This window comes from Cavia porcellus, unplaced genomic scaffold (assembly GCF_034190915.1).
Source record: "Cavia porcellus strain 051 isolate PalLab524CR breed Dunkin Hartley unplaced genomic scaffold, mCavPor4.1 scaffold_7, whole genome shotgun sequence".
Taxonomy (NCBI): Eukaryota; Metazoa; Chordata; class Mammalia; order Rodentia; family Caviidae; genus Cavia; species Cavia porcellus.
The window spans coordinates 60,022,152-60,047,215 of NW_026947490.1; the positions used below are offsets into that span (position 1 = coordinate 60,022,152).

Here is a 25,064-nt window from a genome sequence, read left to right on the forward strand (position 1 = left end):
ATTCATGAGCTAACTTGTATTACTATTTGCTTTTGTTTTCTTTGAGTCGGTTCATTTCATTCAATTTCCTTTCCCACTTCTTATCCTTCCTTGATGTTGAATAACAGGCTAGAGCCAGCTTTCTAATGCATAGTTTTATTTGAGGGACATATGGATCATCTACCTACTTACAAGAGGAAATGCAATTCAAAAGGCATCCTTAGCAAAGTGTCATTACTTCCACAGTACTCCCTTGCATTCCCGTGCGTTCTACTACTTTGCTTTTAGATAACAAATTGTTATCTAAACAATTGTTATCTAAACATATTATTTCCTTGCCTATCTTTTTTACATATCATTTTGAAAGGTTACCATTTCTACTTTTTCTAATTATTTCTTTTTCACTCAAAAGTTATGGTAAGTGATGTAGCTCATTGCCTGCCTGACAAGCGCAAGATGCTGAGTTTAATTCCCAGTACCAAAAAAAAAAAAAAGGGGGTGGTGTATTAGATGTGCTGTTTGAGATTTGTTTCATTTATCATTATTTCCAAGAAATATCTCCATTTCAGTTTGTAGAAATCTTTTTACTTGTCTAAGGCCATACCACCCTGAATGCGCCCGATCTCATCTGGTCTCAGAAGCTGAGCAGGGTCGGGCCTGGTTAGTACTTGGATGGGAGAAATCTTTTTACTTGTTTCATGTATGTAAATGTAGTGGTTTGTAGTACATTATGTATACTACTTAGTACTATGCCATAGTTCATAAGTTATATCTTAGTTTATCAAACCAGTCTCCTTACTTGAACATTCAAGTAGTTTTGGATATTTTTCCATTATAAATAATACTGTAATGAATCAACCTGGGCTTGGATATAGATATACGTTAATCTCAAGTATAAGTAACCTAAATTATGAATTACTCATGAATCCTGGATATATGTGTGTGTGTGTGTGTGTGTGTGTGTGTGTGTGTGTGTGTGTGTATAATCCCTTAGGATATTTATTAAATAATGGGACAGCCTCAACATCTATCATAATTTTCATATCATGTCAGATCTGCATATGATAACTTACTTATAACTTTATAAAAATGGAGAAAATGCTGTATATAACACTGGTATCTAGAAGTTTCATAGTACATTTTTCTATGCAGTAACTAAATGCATCTCTTTATGTAATTCATTTTGTAGTAACAGATAAAAATCTTACATTTATGCATCAAGATTCAGTGTCAAAATCCCAATTGCAAGTAGAAAAAGAAACAACTTCTGGAGAGGAATCATATAATAGTAAGTATAATATAAAATTTTAAATTTTTCTAAATTAAATTTTCTTTTATTCATGAAGTGTATTTGAGCACATATTTTATGGACAGTTTAAACTTTGACCTGAAGTTTGAATACACTAGGATAACAAGAGAACAAAAGCAAGAGTTTTGATCTTTTCTTATTATTTGCATAATCAGTAATTTTACTGGGTGAACAACTCTGCATGTGCGTATATTCATGAAGATTACAATATTTACATGATTTTCTTGTTTATATCAGCAGAAGGTTTGTGTATCCAGAAGTTCCACTGTATGTCTGTTTTTTCTATTTAACATTTTCTTTTAAAGCCCCCCAAAAGGGTAAGTCTCCTGAAAATCTGTTGCCTGAAGAGTAAGTTTTATTATCTGTAAAAGCTGGTCTCAAGTTGAGAAAGCGGAAATTATCAGCAATGAGATTCTCAAGAGTAAGTTGTTAATTATGATAAAATTATAATAAAATTATTTGTAATTAAATTTAGGAAAACTTTGATTTTTGTAAGTGAATATTCTTTTCAAATTATTTGACTCATACCTTTGGATGTTTGTTCATAATTTATCTGTTCCTTTTACTACTGTCTTGTATGAATTTCATTTATCACTTTCTGAACTTCTCTATTTCTTCTTGTAGTTGAGTCAACTTTTGTTTTATATTTTACAACCACACTGACAAAAAGGATAGTCTTATATTTTAGTTTATTGGAACATGACTATGTTGTTTGGTGGCTTTTTATGTGATTTATGGAGTGGATAGGCTATGGGGTAGACAGTACCATATCTTGGTATCTGGCTTAAGGCCTGTATTCCTTCCTGAGAATTAACACTGTAGTCTCGTAGAGACTTAACACTGTTGTCTACCAGGTGTACTGGGAACTGAGACTTTTCCCAGTCATTTCGCCATACTTGCTCCTTTTGGATGATGGGGCTTGTACTAATTCTAGTGAATTTTGTGATTAGTTCATTCCGATATGACACAACTTTTTCATTAAATCTGCCCCTAGTTGGAAATAATTTAAAGGATGTTGTGGCCATGGAAAAGATATTTTTCAAAGTCATAAGCAATGATATTAATAGAAGTTATATAAACAGAGAAAGTCAGTACCTACAGTTAATGCCTGGTCCATTATGATCATGTCACTGCCCTCTCTGTGAAATAAAGTTTACAATAGTATTGAAGGGGTTTGCTGATTCCTGTGAAGAAAGATGCTAATACTAGGAGGCTCAGTTGTTGGCTTATGATGCTGGTAAGTTGAGCACTCAGCAGTGGTAGTGTGCAGATCATTCTTTATAGGAAACACTATACAGGATTATTACGCATATTCAGAAGCCACTGCTGTCATGGCCTCTTGTACTTTGATCCATGAAATAAACCGCCAAAGTAGCTAGGACCTAAATGTAACTGACGTTCAAAGTAGGCTTCTAGTTGAGAACTTACGCTGTAGTAAATACCTATTTGTGCACATTTACATGGGCATGAATATCTTATACACTCTTGTCCTGTTCTAGGAAGTCATAGAAAAACATGAAGACTTTTGACACACATTTTAAAAATTAATTTTATCTATTACCCCTCACTGCCTAGTTAATTCTACTAGCTCCTGTGGGGGAAAAAAAAACCAGTGTACTCTCAAAGCATCTCTAGTTCCACAGGTAGTGGAGCCCTAAACATATTACCTAAAGTTCTGCCCATAAAAGGAATTTCTCCTTGCTGCTGTCTTTCAGGGATTCCCCTTATTGTGACTATAATACACTGCCAAATAAAGCATTAATGTATAAAGAATAATAAAATACACTTGGAAAAGGTAAACAACTCGATATTAAAAATGGGCAAAATATAAAAAATTTTTTAAATTTCAAGTCTCAATGTTATTAGTGGGAGTGTGCAGTGATTTATAAACTGTCCTATATATTTCAAAATATGTAAATGGCATTAAATGTGTATACACTTAAGATTCTAAAGGACTTCAATATCTAGGGTTTTCTCTAAGAATTAGCACTTTTTAATCTACTTTGATCTTATGACCTTGTCCTTAACCATTCAGGTTTGTTGTATAAATTTTTACGGATTGTTTAAGTTGCATGAGGGAGAGGGTTGTCAACTTCTTTAGTTCAGTGACACTCAGGTATGCTAGTGTTGATATTTCTAAGTGCTCATGTGATGGATTTTTAACCATGCAATTTAGTATCAAAAATTGTCATCTTAGGGGACTGGGGGTTTAGCTCAGCAGCATGAGCCCTGGCCTTGCAAGCAGGCAGTCGTGAGTTCAATCCCTGGTACCGATTAAAAAAAAAATTGTCATCTTAATAAAATGAGGAAAGCAATATACTATGTGTTTCAACATGTTTTTAGAGTAGATGCAGAACTCCCTTCATTATTTTTCAAACATATTTTGTAGGTCAGAATGTGCTTCCAATGACCAATGAAAGTCTTCTGCCAGTTGACTCAATATCAAAATCTCAGCCTCAAATTAAGAAACAAAAACTTTCCCAAGAGGAAACAGTTGGTATGTGTGATATCATCAAATTATCATATATAAATGTTCCTATTCAAATTTAGAATGTGCTCATAAATGGATATCTGAATAACTGCATTTGATTCTTACATCTGGACCTTTTTAATAAAAGAATAATTTTAAAAACGGGGACGTGGTGGCACATGCTTGAATCCCAGCTCTCTGAGTGGGCAGAGGCAAAAAAAACAAGTTCAAACCAAGCCTATAAAACTTTTCAAGATTGTGTCTCAAAATAAAAAGACTAGTCATATAAGATAATGCAAACACTCTGGGTTCAATGAATCCCCAGAACAGAAGGAGAAGGAGAGGGAAAAGAAGAAACAAGAGGAAGAGAGAGGCATATTGTGTTGTTTATTGAATTCTTACTATAAAACAAGTAATAAATATTGCAAAAAGAAACACAATGAAAGAAATACTCTTGTTACTCCTATACAATGCGACATGGAGCAACTTGTTAACATTCATGTGATTAGAGGTGGATTTCAAACCCGTATAATCTGGCTCTATGCTCTGCCGTAATTACCCTAGGAAAGCTAGAGAAAAATTACAGAGTTGGTTGTATTTCATGTTAAAATAGTGAAACAGTTTTCTGTAACCCTTTGTGAAAATCCTTTTCATTTACTTTGCTCTCCTGTTATCATCTCTCTGTTGCTACCAGAATTTGTGTAATTACTTACTTTTAGAGCATGTAATTGTTCCCATCTGAAAAGACAGTGTGCTCAATTTTAGATTGTAACAAACGTTGACAGATTCATGAGATGTCGTGGGTTTTCTTGTTTATTTTGAAAATCTAATGTTTCAATGCCATATTTCCTATGAAATAACATATACAATTAAAGGTGGAAAGACAATAAAATTTCTACCTGTTGCTTTTAATGGAAGCATTACTTTAAAATGTCTAACCAATAAAATACAAAGAAAAATAACCTATTATAAATATTGGAATTGATGATATAAAATGATGTTACTTAGAAATTATTACACTTCTGTCATTAAAACCTAAAACAATTGGGACTGGGGATTTAGCTCAGTGGCATAAGCACCTGCCTTGCAAGCAGGCAGTTGTGAGTTCGATCCCTGGTACCGATAAAAAAGAAAAAACAGACAAAAAAAACCTAAAACAACCAAATAAATGACTTTTTAATAGCAATGTAAATATTCAGTAAAGTGTTTAACACATTTGCTAACAGAAAATAGTAATGCTCTTAAATATCTCAAAACTGAAAGAGCAAAATAAAGCAAAGTAACTGTTAATACCCACTAAGAAACATGCTGGTTTCAGGTGATAAGAAAAGTAGAGTTTACTAACAAAAAGAAATGTTGACTACCTAAGGAGGATTTCTCATTCCTGAGTGCAAGACTCCTAAAAGCAATGTATAAGTACCATATTTCCAGTCAAAATACCAAGTCATAAAATACCAAGTCATTGCTTGTTGTTTTTGTTGTTGATAAAATTTTATAAAACAGTCATAAAATCTACCTGGAAAACAGTAACATGTTTCAATATTAAAACAATTGAAAAGTGAAGGACCAAGCACACTCGCAGCTCAGAGGGGTCAACAGCTGAGTATGTGGGTCTTGCAACGCCCCCAGAGGTAGGAGAAGGTAGTAGGCAGGAGTCCTGGCGAACCGAGTAAGGCAGGCAGCTCTCAGGGGTTTGTGAGGAGGTCACATGGACCCAGCGACCCGGTCAGTACTGTGGTCCTCTTGAGAGGCCTGGTTGTTATAAACTTTAATTTAAAAGAGACAGGAAGACTTCTATCATTCCCATCAGTGGCAACACTGTGGGAGAGAAGCTTTGAAGACACGCTCCAGGAAATGGGCACATGGAAATGGGAATCACAAAGACAGCCAGTTAATGGAAGCCACCTGAAAGGGAAAGCTGCAAAACGCAAAGTCAGAATCAGAGGGGAGGGGCAGAAAGGAAAGTGGACAGCCTGTGCTCTGCGGCCTCCCTCAAACTGCAGATCTGTGTACCTGCCGTCTCAGGAGAAGACCTAGCATCCCGACAGAGAGAACCTGTACTTCAGCAGAGACAGGTGGAAGTAATAGGCTTCCAAGCTTTCTACCCTCCCCTCCAAGGAAAAGAACACAGTGATGTTTGCACATCAGGGCACCAGAGAAACTGAAGGTCAGCAGGGAAAAGCACTGGCAAGGTTTGGAAAGTTGAAAACAAGGACGCAATTGGATTAGGAGCCCAGTTTGGAATATAGAAAAAGTCTCAGGCCCATAATGCGTGCCCAGCGTAAGCAGGAAGTGCCTGGGAGATAAATAGACTGATCCAGAAGTAAGCACTTGGTCATTCTCACCCCAGACATCATGAGTAGTGTGCTGGAGGACAGCTGGACATTGGCCACAGCTCACCATCAGGTGCCTGCACAGTAGCCCACACTATCCTACTCACTGCAGTGGGCCCCAAGGCACTGCGTTTGTGGGCTGGACAGAAGATAACTGAAGGCAAAGAACAAGCAAATGTCACTTTAGCCATAGGGTGACCTGTGGTACTCTTGGGAGAAGCTCTGTGGGGAGAACACAGAAGCAGCTACAGGGTTTGTCATGTAGGAAAAAGAACAGAGACTGAGAAAGCTCACGAGCAGATCAGCAGAAAACTGAGTACTGAGCCTACCACACTGCAACCCCTCTCTGTGACTTAACTCACAGAATCTGATGTAGGACAAGGCAAAGGCTTCCAGTGAGCCATCCCCAGAGCACATCTTGCAGTGTGGAGACAGACTCAGTGGTCTGTCTGGATCACCAAGGCTCCTCATCCACAGTCAGGCAATTGAATGGTTTATGGGGGATCCAGCTTGGAGACCAGCAGGATCTGGCCATGGAATGAAGATGAGGAGAAACATCTGTGGTCATACTGACACTTCGAGGAGTAAGAAAGTGTGGAAGCCAGACCCTGAAATACACCCAGACCCCCATTTCAGTAAAAGCTTCACAACTTGTGAACATGTCAGTAAGAGCTTTTTGGCTCAACTCAGGTGGCAGTGTACGTAGGACCGTGAGGATGCTTTAACTTTGTGTTTTTGTAAGTGCATTTTGCTTTTTTGCCCTCTCTTCTTTTCTTCTCTTTCTTATACCTTTAACTTCCTTTTTTCCTTTCTCTCTTTCATCTAGCATGTATATAAGAGGTCTCAGAATGTGTGCAAAGGATAATAAGAATTAATGAATACTTTAATCCAAAGAGTACAGTTCATGGAAATTCAGGGTAATCCCCATCAGAATTGAGCATGAAGGATCCAAACACATGCTGTCACTGTATAGCAGGTCTGACGTTGGTACAGCTTCCTTCTACCTTCACTTTAAGTGCACATAATAGTCTGTGCACTTAAAGTTACGTTCCCCCCACTCCGTTTCCCTTCTCCCACTCCCACAAATGCTTCCAAGCCTCCTTCCCACCAGCTTTTTGTTCAAACCATAAAAACAATATGAACAGTGTTCAAACACTTCTTGTTCTCTCAATTATTTCTTTTTTCTCCTTTTATTTCTGGTCTAGCCTCTGTTATTCTCTTACTTTTATTTAAATTTCTCTTTTAATATTTTATAATGATAAATCTACATTGAAAAATATATTGAGTTATATGAGTAATAGAAAGTCATAATTTCTGTTTATCTATAATTTTTCATAATATAAATTTACTAGCAATAAGTAATTAAAGGAAATGATAAGCTGGGCATAATGGTCCATGCCTGTAATCCCAGCAGTTAAAAGGCTGAGACAGGAAAATCACTGTAAGTTTGAGGCCAGCCTGGGCTACATAATGATTTAAGGCCAGCCTGAACTACATAGTGAGACCCTACTCCCCAAAACAAACAAACAAAAGAAATGACAAAAATTTACATACTTGTTCATAATCTGAACAGTGATGGTATTTGCTGCCTCACTAGAAATCAAGTTATTATCTGTTAGCTTCGTATAGAAAAGCATTCATTCATGAAGGCATAAATGTCTAGGAGTAAATCTGTAGCTCTGATTTTTCAAAAAAACTTACCAGGAATAGATGTAAATTAACTGCTCGCATCTCGCTGAGATTTTTCTCTTCTTACTTGACTTAATGATGTATTAATACCTTTCTAACTTTCAAGATTTTATGATCTTCTCAAGATTATCTATAATAAGTTGCATTTGTATTACTGTATTTAATTTACTAAAAGATTGTTTTTCATCTTCATAGCTCCAGATACACATGAAGATCTAGAATCAGCTGTAGGATATGTGGGTCAAATTCAAACAACTGAAGACGGCCAAGTTGAAGAACTAAAAAGTATGTACGATACTGATGACTGTGTTCTAAAATAAAAGTCAAAACACTTAATTATTTAAAATGTCTTAAATATGGATCAGCCTTATGCGATATTTGTTAGTATATGTTTGAAATATATAATGGGGATATTGATACATCATAGAGAATTGTACATATACATGTGGTATCTTTATCCTTTTATATCCTCTTGCCCTCCTCTCCCTCCATTCAGCCCCATCCCCAGATCTTCTTCCCATTTTTGTGGAGTCTATCTTTAGATTAGATATTTTAGATTATAATTCACTGAAAATTGGAGTTTCACAGAACTAGTGAATATTGTCATTTAATTAACACCATCCTTTATGTCACATAGTCTTTAATATTCAGACTATTATGTGCACTTAAAAAATTTACTTGGCCAATGAGTCCTGCCTATGTCTAATCAAACAATAATGTTTCCTGGAGTTCCAGTTTATTGTATGTGCTGCCAAAGTAAGCACTGGAGTTCCAGTTAGATAACACTTTTCTAGGAACACTTAGATGATACTTTTATAGAGCTATTACAGTTTTTTCATTACTGGGGATTGAATCCAGGGCTTTTACCCAGTGATACATTTCCAGCTGTTTGTGCTTTTTATTTTGAAACAGGATCTTGCTAAATTGTTAAGTTACCAGTCTAGGGTCAAAGTTGCCCTGCTCCTTCCTCAGCCTGCTAGAATGTTGAGATTACAGCTCTGTGCCCCAAGCCCACCTACAATTACTTAATTTTTCAAAGTGTTATAGTTACACAATATTCATAATGCATAAACAAACTCATAAATTTATGTCAAGTATTATCTGCTAAAATGTGTTATTTTCTAGATGATATTGTTGCATAATTCTACTTGCTGCGAACAATTGTATGTTAGATCTTGAGACCTAATGTAATTATATTTTGAGCTGAGACCTTTTGGGAAGTAAGTCATGAGTGTTCTACCTTATGATGGGGTTAGCAACTTTGTAAACAGCTACTAAGAGGATTCTCTCACTGCTTTTGCTCTGCTGTAAGGACACAGCATTCATTCCTGTCATACAAGGATATAAAGAAAGTGCCATCGTAGCACTTGGATCTTTGGCTTCTTAGCCTCAAGGACTACAAAAAAATAAATTTTTAGTGTTTTTAAAATTACCCACTTTGAAGTATTTTGTTGGAGAAGCAGACTAACACAGAAAGTGGTACCAAGAAGTGGGATGCTGCTATAGCAAATACTTATAAAGTGGCTTTAGAAATAAGTGCTAGCAGAGGTTGGACAGTAAAAAATTATTTTAGTGATGGGTCAGAAGAAGAGAGGAAATGCAGATAAATCTTCAGTCTCCTTATAGATTATTTAAATGATCCTAAATAGAATGTTGGTAGGAATGTGGAGGAGAAAGGCCATTTTGATGAGATCTGCATGGAAACAAAAAACATGATACTAGAAACTAGAAGAAAGACCACCTTGATATAACTGTGTCTGTGTTCCATGTTTCAGGGTAGGAGCAATGAACAAGATACTTGGCAGAATAAGACACTAAGTGTTGTTACAGAACTGCCTATAGCAAAATGTGTGAAAAGAGATACCAATTAAAAACAAAATGATTTGCAAAAGGTTAATATATTAATAGACATCCAAAATTAAATAAGTTCATTTTAGTTTTTAATTAACTATCATGGAACTCCAAGTCAGTGTCAGCCTTAGATAATAAAATGCACAGAACAAAATAGCCTTTAAACTAGAATTAAATTTATTTTGCCTTCCATAGAATACAAGGGAGAGAATTCAGCTGCCATGATATTTTTATCTCACTGGGGCACCCAGTGGTATGACATACCTAGGATCTGTTTCTATCACCTACAATGAGCATGTCAAGCTACTTGAGACAGGAATCAAGGCAACTGTGAAACTGGATTTGGAAAAACCACGGTATCCATAAACACTTTGACATAATTGAACTGTCTCTAGAACGTCCCCTGAGGTACCACTGTGGACTGGGCTTCTAACAACTCTGCCCCTGACCTTTATCAAGATTTCTGTCCATTGTAATTAGCATAGCATGGAGCCCTTGTGAACGAGCAGATGCTGTTCATCCTCAGAATTGTCTAATTGTTACTGGGTACAGTTTTTGAGGTTGATGTGTTCTTTTCTGAAGAGAGTTTTTGAAGTTCATGATGAACTGTATTGTTTAATTTGTGCAAACTTAGCTAGGCTTTTGGTTCTTATTTTTTAAATAGGATCTTGCTATGTAGCCCAGGCTGGTCTTGAACTCCCGGTGATCCTCCTGCTTTAGGTTCCTAAGTTCTGGGATCGCACATGTTAGCCACCATGCCCGGCTCTTGGCTAGGCTTTACTACCCAGTTGTTATTAAACTACAACCTACCTGTTTCTGGCAAAGTATTTATTTAGCTGTGAGTAAAATGCAGGTTTGTAGACACTGTCAGAGTACCCTCCACAGTATGGGTAGGCATCATCTGACTCAACTGAAGGTCTTCAGAAAAATTATGAGCCATTCTAATGAGGAAGAATTTTGCCTCCAACTCTTTAAGACTGAAACACTGAAAAATGGATTTTAAAAAAAAAGACTGAAACACTAAGTTTGGCCAGAATTTACACTCTTCCAGTCCTAACTCTTTTGTAATTACCAGCCCCCAAATCACAAGAGCCAAGTTCTTGAAATATTTTATTCCTTTATATAACACCACTCCCACCCAAACTGCCTAATATAGATTTTAAAAACAAGAATGAACAGAATTTTAAGGATAAGCTTGTTTTGATTTATGGTTTTTAATTAGTCCTCTAATTTGATTGGTCTTAATGACACAACTTCCAGAAGTAGAGAGAGCATTGACAATCCCTGGCATGATAATTGCAATAGGTTACAAAATACCACCACTAGATACATGAAGTCAAATACTTAACAGAAGTTAAAATTCTGAGTCACCATGTATTTAAAGCTTTCAAATATTTTCACCAGTTATAAGGAGATTGGCTGCTTGTTCTTAATTATTCTTAAAGTTGCTATTTTTATTCTGAAAGAACCCTGAACTCTTCTCAGAGCTGACAGTGCTGCAAGTTAAATGTAGGATTCCGTACTCTGAGTGACTGAATTATAAAACAAATTGAACTCCTAGTCTTAGAGAGTGTCTGCTATTGATTACGAAAAATTGGAGTCTTGAAAATGGTGATGAGAACCTATGGGAGGAGCTTGATGAGGCCAAGGACATAAACCCTTAAATAAGTGGTGCAAAACCTATGGTTCTTGTGTTGTTTTTAAGACAAAAAATGTTCATGTATAAGTTGTTTTTTCTGCACTAAAACCTAGATATTCAGGTTTAATTGCATATTAGCACTTTGTGATAAATAAGTGGGTTTTGGGTTCAGAGTCTTCCTTGTAATCAGAGTCAACCTTTCCAGAGAGAGATATCAAGTAGGAGAAGGTGTCTTACTTTTCCTAATCTCACAGATACACCAATAAATGATCAATTCCCTCTGAGAGAAATCGGTAACTAGTTAAGATTCCTAACACAAGAGGCAATACTCACATGGAAATGGGTAAGAAAGGGAATTACTCAAAAGTCTTTTACCTTCTTGAGTAGGTTGGCTCCTAGGGTTTTTTTTTTTAAAGTTATTGTGAATAGATGTTTTCTTGATTTCTTTCTTGTTAGGTTCATTATTAGTGAATGCTGTAGTCAGGGGTTGTACAGAGAACAATTAGAATCAGGACATGGAGTTTATAATACTGTTTTATGATGGTCACCCAGAGTTAACACAAGAAAATGCAGGAAATCTATCCACAACACCAAAGATAAGTCAAGGGCCTAAATCCCACAGCAATGTCACACATGAGTCCAGATGAAGACCCAGAGCTCATGACAATGCCGCCCACAAGGAGGACTCATGCAAGTCTCTTTTATGGATCCATGCTGGGAAGGCCCAGAGGTCATTGATGGAAGCCAGAAAGTCTGTGCCAGCAGGGTGAAGGAGCTGTGCTGATAGATTGAGGGTTCTATGCTGGAGCTGAGAAGTCACACTCACAACAAAGACCAGGCCTGTCCTGAAAGCACCAGAGCCATCTTCAGCGACATGGAGGCCCAAGCTCTTCCGACGATAAGCACAGTTGAGTACATGCCAGGAAGCCAGCATGAAGAGTTCATCCTGGAGACCAAGTGGCACATATCTTGTCCTGCAGAGCCAGGAAGCAGTGTTAATGTGAGGACCAGAGCTTCTTCAGGAGAACCAACAGCTCAAACAGCAACTCACAGGAGTTGCCTCAATGCAATAACTCAATGCCTCAATGCCTCAACGCCTCAATGCAATAACTCATTAACACCTTCCTTTTCCTTTTCCACCTCTGTATTTATGCTGGAAACTTTCCTCAGGTGGAACATCTACGCTCAGTGCTAACGTGATCTAGCTGGTGTTAAATTGACCACCAGTTCTTAATCCATAGGAGTGAATCAAAAAGCAATTGATTTTTATATGTTCCTTTTGTATCTTGCCACTCTTGAATTTATTAGAGAGCATTCTGAAGGAGTTTTGAAGGTGTCAGAGCCTTTCCTTTTTGAATTGGTGTTTAATATCTTGCATCATCTTCCTTAATTCATTCATTTGCTTGTTTGGCTACAATTAGTCATCATTTTAGCAATTAATTGATTCTGCTGGTTTGTTTCTTTTTTATCTCACTGACAATTTTAAATAATTGTTCTTTAAATTCTTTGTCTGGAATTTTGTCTGCTTCAGCATCTGTGAGGTTACTTGTTTAGATAGTTACAAATATTTGGAGGTGTGTTGATGTATTGTTTTCTCATGATTCTTGTGTTTTTCCATTGAGGATTATAGATGATTTGAGATGGATAACTCTGCCACTATTGTGTGAAGTATGTTTAGTAAGTGCTGTATGTCTCTGTATGAAGGAACCCATGGAACTCTTGTCAAAGTACTAGTTGTAATCCTTAGCACTTATTTGTAAAGAGAGACTAACCAGAAACATCAACATCTGTAGAAGCAACCATATAGATACATACAATTTAACTTATTTTTAAGTTTTCTAGTATTTCACTAGCCCAGGAAAGGAAAGTCAGATTAGTAATATAGAATAGGCGAGAATAAACAAATATAAAAAATGAGCATTAATGATATTTATATATATGAAAAGAAAGAGAAGGAAGGATAGACCTGAAGATTATGAGAGAAAAAAAGAAGAGAAAGGCATAGAAATGAAAAGTTAGAAAAGAAATAAGATTGAATGTAATTAATCAACTAACAGAAACACCAAATTAGAACATTCTGAAAAACAACTCTTGATGTGAGAAGACGTGACAAAACAAGGTAGGATACTATAAAAGCAAGAAGAATAACTAATATACTTTCAGACCCACACATACGCATGTACACACACACACACACACACACACACACACACACACTGAACAAACACGTAGGTCCAAGATTCTCCCTTGTGGAAGCATTTATGATTAAAACAGTTACTTTTCCCAGACCTCTGTTGTTGGACAGTGCCAGATCCAAGGGAGGGCTGTGAAAACCTTTCACAGCCCAGGGTACTCCTTCTTCTGCTTAAGCAGGAGAAACCATTTAGGGCCATAGGTGGCTGAACCCTCCATGGTTATAAATGAGGCTGGCAAGCTGTCAACAGCAGCCCTGGATCACCCTCCATGTCTGTTTTTTTTCTTAAAAGGGAATGAGGGTGCAGGACATTTTTGGTCCGTCCACTTTCTCAAATATGTAGACTATGGGCAGGTCCGTGTTGTGGTCCAAAGTCTAAGCAATCACTAGACCTTGCTCTTGGAGGCTCATGGGCTAGTGTCTGTGCTGCCTGTGTTCTCTGGAGACCTCTGAGGTGGGAGCACCCATTCCAGAGCTGACAGCCTCATCCAGATGAACTCTCATCTTAACACAATGTTCAAATGGCTGCTGTGTTTTGCTTCTTGAGTATAAAAGGACTTTCCTTTGCCTGTTAAATGTACTCGTTTCGGCCTGCTGAGTTTTATGCTGTCTGGTATCACAGCGCTGGAGCCAGGTCCAGGGAAAGCACCACAGCCAAGGGAGCTGAGTCTCCCTTGACCCAGCTACTGGGTCCATGAGGGTGGCTGTGGTGGGGGTAGAGAGGTCCATTTCCCTGTGATTTTAGTTTTTCTGTATCAATCACCATTCTCTAGGGCCCAGCTGATTCCTAAGGAGGGTGCCCAATGACTCTGTTGGGGGAGTGGCTGCTGCATCTGGGGATATATTGTAAAAAGTGGGGGATTTTCTCTTTTCCCTTGCTGCCTACAGATTCAAGGTAAGTTACTTAGGAAAACTCCCCATCCAGATTCTGTCTGAATCCATCTCCTTGCAAACTGTCAAGCAAAGTCAGAGGGGGCTTCTGAGGTGGCTGCCTGTCTCCACACTTGGTAATTATCACACCTTTCCCTGGCTGAACTCACATCTGTCCACCAGGCTGTGCATCAGTCGGTAGCAAAGTCAGCATTCAGGAGTATGCTGAAACTGTTATACAGCCTTACTGAACTGCCAGTTACCTCCCCCATGGAGCTACCTTTTATTGTTTTTTTTGCATTGTCTTGGAGCTGTGGAATTGTTATTTCATGGTCCCTTGTTATTCTAAGAGATTTTTTTCCTTTCATGGTCATTCGTCATCATCCTGTCTTCAAAATCTGAAAGTCTATCTTCAGTTTCATTCTTGTTTTGATCTGTTTTCCCCCTATAATACAGAAAGGATAGGTAAACATGTAGAGATTCACGCATGTGGAGAATTTCTAAACAGTTTATGGGAACAGATTACATAATGCATGATGTAATGAACAGATACTCTGAAGAAGAGACACTAAGATACCCAGTGGTAATTCTGTAGCATTATGTTATAAAATCTAGCAATACTATTATTCACTGTTCAGAGTGATATTATTCTAGTCTCTTATGTTTAATTTTAGCATATGTAAAGATATGGACAGCTACTTCAAAGAGAATGAGGACATTATGGCAGCCATTATTGACTTCCCTAATGTCAGGTCTTTCAAGACCTAAAAAGCCTTCATCATCCTATTCTGATTAGATTAGTACTATAGTGTTCAGTATGTATTCACTGTGTGTGAAGATGGAGACAACTATTTGGAAGAAAACTAAAGACAATACGATAGACATTGATCGTATAAGATAAGATCTTCAGTGGACTTGCTTTGAAATCTTATGATCTGTTTTGTTCTGTTTTGTAATGTTTAATCCTACCCTCTTTAAAATAAAAATTAACTAACTAATTAATTAAAAACTAAAAAAAGAGAGATGAGAACGATCTTTAAATTTCCATTTGAAATGTTCTTATGTTACTGCCATACATCTTCTAAAGTACAATGCACTGTGATCTTATTTCTTAAGTTTTCTAGGTGCTTTTATATATAACATGTACAGGGTGTTAAATAAATTGTTTTTGTATTTAATTATCATAATCCAAGCAATAAGGATATAGCTTACATTCTTTTCAAAAAAGAAAAAATTTACAAAATAGCAAATGATTTTAGGATTTGATGACTTTGAGACCTGAGCATTTGAAAAGGTCTGAGAATGTAGTAAGTCTCTGGTAGCAAAGGTGAAATCTGATTAAAAATGTTTTAAAAATTAAGAGTTTTGTATTAAAGGGTCGGAGATTTAGCTCAGAAGCATAAGCGCCTGCCTAACAAGCGCAAGGTTGTAGTTCGATCCCCTACACACACAAAAAAAGTTTTGTATTAAATTATAAAGCATAAAATCTACCAATGCTATGAGAGGATTTTTGATTACTGTTTGTTGTTTTTAGCTTTGAGTATCATTATTTTTGTATTAAGTATCAATTAGTAAATGTGGATAACATTTATATATATATATATAATAATTTGTATACATGGATAAGTATATACAACAATTTTATGCCACAAGATGGTATTATACTTTTTATTTTGAAGGCTTGACTACTTCGTGTATATTGTCAAATACAAAGAACTTAAACCTAAGTACAATAAAATAAAAGTACTCACCTTTTCACTTCTGGTCTTCACACAACCCCAAGTATAATAGAATTTATTTCATTCAGATTACATACTCAGTCCTAGTAGACACTTGAATTTATCTAAAATAACTGATTAATTCCTATTTCTTGCACATAATGACTATATAACTTTTTAAAACATAATCTTTCTAAGCTCTATTTCTCACATCTGTTAGAGGGTGTTAGAATACCTATTTCAGTTATCTGAGTGTTAAACAACAACTGCTTGAAAATTCTTGTTAATATAATAGCATCGTATTATAGATATTTTGTAAGCTTTTTGAATTATTTGACATTTGTATTCAGTTGAGCAACTAGTACATAAAATTTAAGGACAATAATATTGTTAAATGATTATAAGATACAATGTATCTATTAGTGTTAGGCAGTGTATTTTACCTCAAAAGTTTAGTAACTTTAAATGAACTCATCAGACAATCTGTTATTTTTATAGCTGAAGATGAAGTGGCCTCTAAACTTCCAGTTACATTACAAAGCCTTCCAGCATTGTACCCAACAATTGAGGACATAATATCTCACTTAGATTTGGACAAAGTAGTTGGTAAGTAGAGATTTATATTTGGACCCATAGAACACAGTCCATGAGTTAAGGTATTTCAACTCTATGATTCTGCTTACTTAAAAAAAAACAACAGGAGCTGGGGATATAGCCCAGTGGCACAGTGCCTACCTGACAAACACACAGTCCTAAATTCAATTCCCAGCAGCATAAATAAATAAATAATAAAAACCTCAAGCCAGGTGTGGTGGCACACACTTGTAATACCACACTCTCAAAAGGTTGAGGCAGGAGGATTACTGTGAGTTTGAGACCACTGTGGGCTACAAAGTGAGTCCAGGGCCAGTCTGTATTACACAATAAAACTCTATTTCAAAAAGCAAAAAGACAAAAATAAATGAATAAATAAATAATAAAATACAAACAACAGAAAATTCAAAGTACATATAATCATTCTCAAATTAATGATTGCATTCTTATCACTTATTCTGTATATTAATATGTAGATTTAATATGCTTTCTACTCTACCAAATAATATTTAATGCTTAGTATATTTCCCTTTACCTGCTCATAAAACAATAGACTAAGTTTTCAGTACATTGCAGATGTTTATAGTATACAGTAGACACTTTCTTATTAGTTCCTCAAGAACATAATTTTCATTACTTAACACATTTTTTGCCATCTTGAGCCACTGGCAGAACATGACTGTCCCATCACATGGCTTGTACCACTTGTGCTACAAGCAGCTCTAATCACTTTTATTGTAATTTTACTAGTAAAATTAATGCAAACTCTATAAGTGGAACAAATCTAATTAGTTGTATGAATTTGAATAATTACTGTACAAATATAAATAGTAATTAGTATTATTACCAATTTTTATCAACTTAAAATTGTATAATAAGTTTGTTTCATGAAATTAAAAGAAACATTCAAGAATTTCTTTAAACATTTTATACATAAAATCTGTGGATTTGTTCAGAGTACACAAAATGTCATACACATTTGGGTGACAGTGGCACCTATAAGAAGTTAAAGCAGGCAAGACAATATAATTGAAAAAGATGGTAGATAGATAACAGCAGGCTGCAGAGGCTTCCTGACATAATCAACTTAGATTTTGAAAATAATATAGCATAGGGAGTCCTGAACAGAGGGAGATGAATATTCTCTATCCGGAAAGGAACTAAGATGAGAAGAACCAATCAAACATATGGTCCTGGTGCTACTATTGGGAACAGCTAAAGCCTCAGTGCCCCTGCTGCAGCACCTATACTCACATGGAAGCAACTTACAAAGCCACCGGAATTCCCGCCGCTTCAACACACTGAGAATGCAGTCACACTGATGTTGGGAGTTGACAAGCTGACAGAGAGCTGAGCTGATGGGGTACCTGCATCAACCTGCGGTGAGTGCCGGAAATAAAACCATTCCACAAAAAAAGAGGCTCCAAAGATGACATTCTGGGACTGGGCAGACTGGCAAGAACAAGGAGCAGCAGTGACTTCAATCAGCTGCTCATTGCCCAGATGGGATTGGTGGGGTGTGCTTGGCCAGAGTCATGCACCAGGCTGAGATCCAATAGGTTATCCCAAATCAATTCCCTATGCCTGGCAGTGTATACTAAGCAGTGAAGGCCTCAGCAGGTTGATTGACCTGGAGGGGAGGGACCAGCGTACACTGCCCCTATTTGCACCTCAATAACACACTGGAGTGGGTAGGAACACCTAGCCAGCGCACTTCAGAAGAAAAATTACAACCAACAAAGAAAGAAACTAGGGCCTTCTATATACACCTGTATGGCAGAAACAAAAAATATGAGAAGAGGAAGCAACAAGCAAAAGTCCCCAGCCCCCAGTCCTGAGAATATTGATCCAGGAAAGGTAAATACAGAGGAAACTGAGGACAGCAAACATGCAATATTAGGCACAGACAAGACCAGTGGACATAAAGAGATATCTTTGGGACCTCATAGATGAGTTCGAAAGTGAAATATGTAACCAAGTAAAGCATGATATAAATAGATTACTAAAAGAAATGCTAAGCACCTCTTGAAGAGGACACAGATGGGAGAATGGAGGAACACAAAAAAAGGGGAGAATTGTTTAATGAAGAATATAAAGAAAACATAAAATACATGAAGCAGGTTCAAAGAGATTACTAGGAAATTAAAAAGTCCATTGAGGACTTCCGGGAGAACATGGTGGATAGATAACAGCAGCTACAGAGGCTCTCTCAGATAGCCAGCTTAGATTCCAGGAATGGTGCAGTGTGGGGAGTCCTAAGCAGGGGGAGATATACCCTGCCAACCCAGGAATGAACTAAGCGTAGAGAAACCAACTGGAAATGCAATCCTGGTGCTATGACTGGAACAGCCAAAGTGTCAGTGTCACCACAGGAACCTGTGCCTCTGGAAATCACAGCTTTAATTTCCTGCTGCCGCTGCTGCATCTGAATCAGCACAGCAGGGATAGAGATGGGAAAGCTCTGAGCGGGAATCAGCGAACCAAATTGAGAGCAGAGCTGGCAGGAAGCCCTGCATTGACCTGCAGTGAGTAAGAGGAACAGGGACCCTTCCATAGACTAGGAGGCTCCAACAGAGGACATTCTGGGACTACGTAGACTAGCCAGAACAGAATATATAACTTCAATCACATATTCCCCTCTCAAGCGGGATTGGTGGGGAGCGCTTGACCTGGGTGACACCACGAACTAAGACCCAGTAGGCTAGCCCAAACCAGGTCCCTGTGCCTGGCAGTGAATCCTAATCAGTGAAGCCTTCAGCAGGTTGACTGACCGGGAGGGGCGGGCCCAGCATAGTCTGTCCCGGTCTGTGTCTCCCTAGTACACTGCAGTGGGCGGGACCACCTAGCTGGTGGACTCAAACAATCTGTAACAGACAAAGAAAGAAACTGGGCCTCCTATATATGCTTGTATGGAAGGAACAAAAAGTATGGGAAGAGGGAGCAACAAGAAAGGGTGCTCAGTCTCCCAATCCTGAGAACACTGATCCAGGAAAGGTAAATGCACAGAAGAATGAGGACAGAAAACATGCAATATCAGGCACGGCACCAATAGACATAAAGTGAAATCTCCGGGACCTCATAGATGAGTTCAAAAGTGAAGTATTTAACCAAGTAAAGCAAGATATAAGTAAAATAGTTAAAGAAATGCTAAACACCTCCCAAGAGAAAACAGATGGTGGAATGGAAGAACAGAAAAAAGGGGAGAATTGTTTGATGGAGAAAATAGAGAAAACGTACAATATATGAAGTAGGTTCAAAGAGATTATCAGGAAACTAAAAGCTCTATTGAAAGCTGGCATAACAGCTTGAAAGAAACTAAGGATAGATTATCTGAACTGGAGGACATATTTGTAATGTGGGAGCATGAAAGGAAAAACTTAAAAATAACAAGGAAACAAGCAGTAACAATACAAAGGCTAGAAGATGATAAGGGGATCTATAACTTAAGAATTAAGAGTATAAAGGAAGAAGCAGGGATACAAACAAATGAACTGCAAAGGCTATTCACAGAAATAATCAAGGAGAACTTCCCTAATATGGGAAAAGGTAAAGATACTCAGATCTATGAGGCATACAGGATCCCAGCCACCTACAACCCAAGCAGAACTACACCCAGGCATATAATAATCAAAATTTCAGAAATCCAATATAAGAACAGAATACTAAAAGCTGTCAGAGACAAAAAACAGACCACTTACAAGGCAACACCCATCAGAATTACAGTAGACTTCTCAGCACAAACCATCAAATCATGAAGAGCGTGGGGCAAAATAAGTCAAGCTTTGAAAGACAATAACTTCCAGCCAAGATTGATATGTCCTGCACAACTGTCCATAGAAATTAAGGGAAAAACAAGGTGCTTACAGTATAAAGGGAAACTAGGGGAATTTGCAACCACCAGTTCAACTCTACAGAGAATACTGCAGGATATTCTATAATAGGAAAATACCAAGATTCCAGAAATACTGGCAGAGAGGCCACAATAAATGGAGCAGAAAGCAAAATGAAGAAGACAAAGTGACAATGACAGAAAAAGAGCTCAACAGAAATGAGGCAGAGAAGATTAGATGGTAGGAACAGCTATTTTGGAGAAAACAAGACATCATAATAGCTAGTGCAGATTTAATATCATCTTGTTTTGAAGCCCCATCAAGCTTTTGTTCTTCTGTGTCCATCAGTCTTAACATGTTGTATCTTATTGGGTTTTATTATATGTGATAATATAAACAAAAGCTTTTATAGACAAGGAGATAATATAGAAACCATTGTTCATTTTCTGTTAGTTGGTTCTAAATACCCTGTATTACTGTCATTCTCTTGAATGATTTTACATTGTCTTGACATGTTTGATGCTACAGTATATGAAGTTATACTCAAAGATTTCAAGGAAAGAGACACTATGGTAACTACTTTTACGTTGGGATATCTAGTGGTGAAACACTATTTTGCTTAAATTATTGTGTTCTGACCTGTGATGTCTCATTGTTATGTCCTCTTTTATCTCAAGCTCCTTATTTATTATTCATTTTTAAATTTTTATCTTTTTAATTAGGGAAAAATAAATAAAAATAGCAGGATATATTATAGTAACCCACTTTGATTTCCTATTAACTTGATTTGAAACCCTGTATTGTTCTAACCATCTTGTTTTGACTGATTTTACTCTATTCTGTCTTGCTTGATAGTACCAAGTTTGAGAATATAGGCAACAACTGTGAAGACAATAAGATTCACTATGATGCCCATTCTGGTTTGACTATAATCTTTTGAAGTTCTGTAATGTCTCCAATATTTTGGTTTTATTGGTTTTGTTCTTTACTATTTTGTTCAATTTTATTATAACTGATGATATAGGGAGTTCTTTTTAAAATAGCAAGAGGCATTATGGTAACCATTGTTGATCACCTTGTATTGTTTTTACATTATGTACTATGTCCATCCTTTTGATTTGACTGACTCTGTTTTGTTATGTCACATTTGGTTTTATTTTCTTCAAAAAAAGTAGTAAGAACTGTGGGAATAATAAAACAAAAATGTATAATTGTCATTGTAAAAAAGAGAGGAAAATAAAGTGCTCTAAAGGGTATAACTGCATGTATATTTAAGTGTATAAGATAGATAACCATATTACTGAGTTTTTGTTGCATCATTGAACAGAACTGTTTGCAGTCTCACTGTTTGAATGTGCACTTTATATGTTTTAATTTTGTAACTTGAACAACTATTTCTAAGATGACAATATGTAATCTATTAACTAGTGATTTCCTACTGTTTTTTTAAAATTCTGTATAACTTGTACCCTTCTTATGTTTTTTTTTCTTTTTCTCCTTAAATATAATTTAAAAACAAAACAAAAAAATCCATTGAAAGCTGACAAAACTGCTTGAAAGAAACTAAGGATAGACTATCCAAACTGGAAGACAGGTTTGCAATGTGGAATCATGAAAGAAAAAATTTCTTAAAAATAACAAGGAAACAAGCAATAACAATACAAAGGCTAGAAGACCACAAGAGGATATGTAACTTAGGAATAAAGAATGTGAATGAAGAAGCAGCGGTACAAACAAAGGAACTACAAAGGCTATTCATAGAAATAATTAAGGAAAACTTCCCAAAAGTAGGAAAAGGAAGTGATACTCAGATGTATAAGTCATACAGAACTCCAGCCACCTACAGGCAAAACAGAACTACACCCAGGCATATAATAATCAAGATCCCAGAAATCCAAAATAAGAACAGAATATTAAAAGCTGTCAGAAACAAGAAACAGATTACTTATAAGCAAACTCCCATCAGAATTATGGCAGACTTCTTGACATAAACCATCAAATCAGGAAGAGATTGAAGTATTCCAAGCCCTGAAAGAAAATAACCTCCAGCCCAGATTGCTGTACCCTGAAAAACTATCTCTAGAAATTAATGGAAAACAGGATGCTTCCAAGTCAAAGAGGAACTGTGGGAATTCATGATCACCAATCCAACTCTACAGAGAATACTGCAGGACATTCTAAAGAGAAAGAAAAGTACCAAAATTCCAGGACCAGTGGCATAGAGGCTTCAATGAATGGAACAGAAAGTGAAATGAAGAAGGCAAACAGACAACTAATGACAGAAAAAGAGCACAACAGAAATGAGGCAGAGAAGATTGGCTATAATCTCTAATATAGATGGCCTTGATACACTAAATTTTAAAAAAGAGAATCACAGGCAGAGTAGATCAGGAGGTAGGGTCCACCAAGATGATCTTTATAGGAAATATAATTAACCTGAAAGAGGGTATATGGACCGAAAATCAAATATGAGAAAACAATGCTCTATGTGACAGGGAACGAGAGAATAATAGGGGCAACTAGACTAGTATTTGAGGATAGGTGGGAAAGACAGGCTTTAATAGGTAAAGGAATACAAGTAGAGATCAAATATAGGAGGGAGATGGTTCAGAACCACTTAGCTAAATAGCAGTTTGCCCCCCCAATTTAAAACCGAGGGTGTTGCTGAGACCCAAAAATGCACAGTATACCCTGGGGGAGTGAAAAGGGAGGGAATAGTCTTAAAAAAGACAGTAGAAGTATCAGGAATTAAAACCCATATTATTCACACCACGCTGCTTAGATAGAACTTATTCTGTCCCAGTTTGTCTACAAGCACTAGATCTGAGGGCAGACAGCTATCCCCAAAATATCAGGATGTAACACAGTAATCATCTTTAATTTTCTATTAACTTAATCTAGAGTCCTGTATAACTCATACTGTTATATCATGACTAATCTTAGTTAAATCCAATTTGTTTGATTGCTGTCTGTTATCAACAGATTTTATTCAAAACTGTTATAACTGATAGTGTAAGTCTGAGAGTATAGACAACTATACTGAAAATAACAAGATTCACTGATACCCATTCTGGTTTTATTACTACCTGTTTTTGTAGTTTTACAGTATCTAAAAGTTGTGTTTCTATCAATACTGTTATGTACTGTTATATTCAATTGTACTATATCTGATGGTATAGCCAATTCTATTGAAGATAACAAGAGACAAAACAGTAACCGTGGTAGAACTCCTTGTACAGCAGTTTTACATGTCTTTTTCATTTTATGTATCTATAGGAATATGTTTTGTTCTGTCTTACTTTGTTTTGTTTCCCCCTCTAATATAGAAAGGATAGAAATACATGTTAAGACTCATGCATTTGTAGAACCTATAAACAGTTTACGAGAACTGATTTTACAACACATAACAAAATGAACAAATACTTTGAAGGAAAAAAGACACTGCAGTACCCAGTGCTGAACCTGGAGTGTCATGATGTGAAATCCAGCAATACTATTATTCTTTGTCCAGAATGATTTTAGTCTGCTTTGGTTTGTTTAATCTCAAGATAAATGAAGATATTGATAACTTCATGTATGTTTAAGTGTATAGGATTGATAACCATATTACTAAGTTTTTGTTAGATAGTTGACTAGAACTATTTGCAATCTCATTCTTTGAATTTCCACTTATATGTTCTACTTTTGTATTTTGAACAATGATTTGTAAGAGGACAATATGTAAACATCAACTAGTGATTTATTATTGTTTATTTTTTTCTTTGAAAGTATGTATTATACCTTTTACTGTTTTGTTTAGTCTTTCTTTAAATAAAAAAAAAACAGGCTGGACAACTTAATTTGAATTGGAGGCACCTGGTGTAGACATACATATTATAGCCCCATGTGAATCTGTACTCCATGTTTCAAAGAGATGGGTAAAATGGATAGCAAAAATCACTAATGAAATATCAGAACTGAATCACACCCTTGAATATATAGCCAAATAGATGTCTTCAGAATAGATACCACTCCAACAGAGTATACATTTTTTTTCTGTAGTTTTTTCTTGGTATATTCTCCAAAATAGATCATGTACTAGTTCAGAAAACCTGCTTAATAAATAAATATAAAAGAATTGAAATCACCCTCATTTTTACTGTCAGAACCACTGAGAAGAAAATACAAATCAAATAAGAGGAAACCACAGAGAATTTGAAATTACTTTAAACTTAGTAACAAATTCCTGAATGCCTGATGTATCACACAAGAAATTAAACAATTTATGAAGATAATGACAATGCCTATACAACACGTTAGAACTTAGGTGACCCAGTGAAGACAGTCCTAAGAAGGAAGTCCACTGCAGTCGGTACTCACGTTATTTATTTTTTTGACTTTTTTTTTTTGAGACAGGTTTTTGCTGTGTAGTTCAGGCTAACCTTGAACTCACTTTGTAGCCCACACTGGCCTTAAACTCTCAGTAAGTAATCCTCCTGTCTCAGCCTCCTGAGTGCTGGGTATTACATTATGAAAAGAAAGCAATTCAAATAAATAATCTAATGAGGAGCCTGGAGATATTTGAGAAAAAAACAATAGTTCAAATCCA

At 36.5% G+C, this 25,064-nt stretch overlaps 1 protein-coding gene across 1 annotated transcript in view; it reads left to right on the plus strand.

Annotated features, from left to right (window-relative positions):
- Ccdc7 (coiled-coil domain containing 7) overlaps window positions 1-25,064 on the plus strand; it is a 262,433-nt gene that overhangs the window by 152,554 nt on the left and 84,815 nt on the right. Inside the window, exons 28-29 of the mRNA XM_063254066.1 lie at window positions 7,976-8,065; window positions 16,551-16,658. Of these exons, the coding sequence (XP_063110136.1) occupies window positions 7,976-8,065; window positions 16,551-16,658 (198 nt within the window). The remainder of the gene's footprint in view (window positions 1-7,975; window positions 8,066-16,550; window positions 16,659-25,064) is intronic.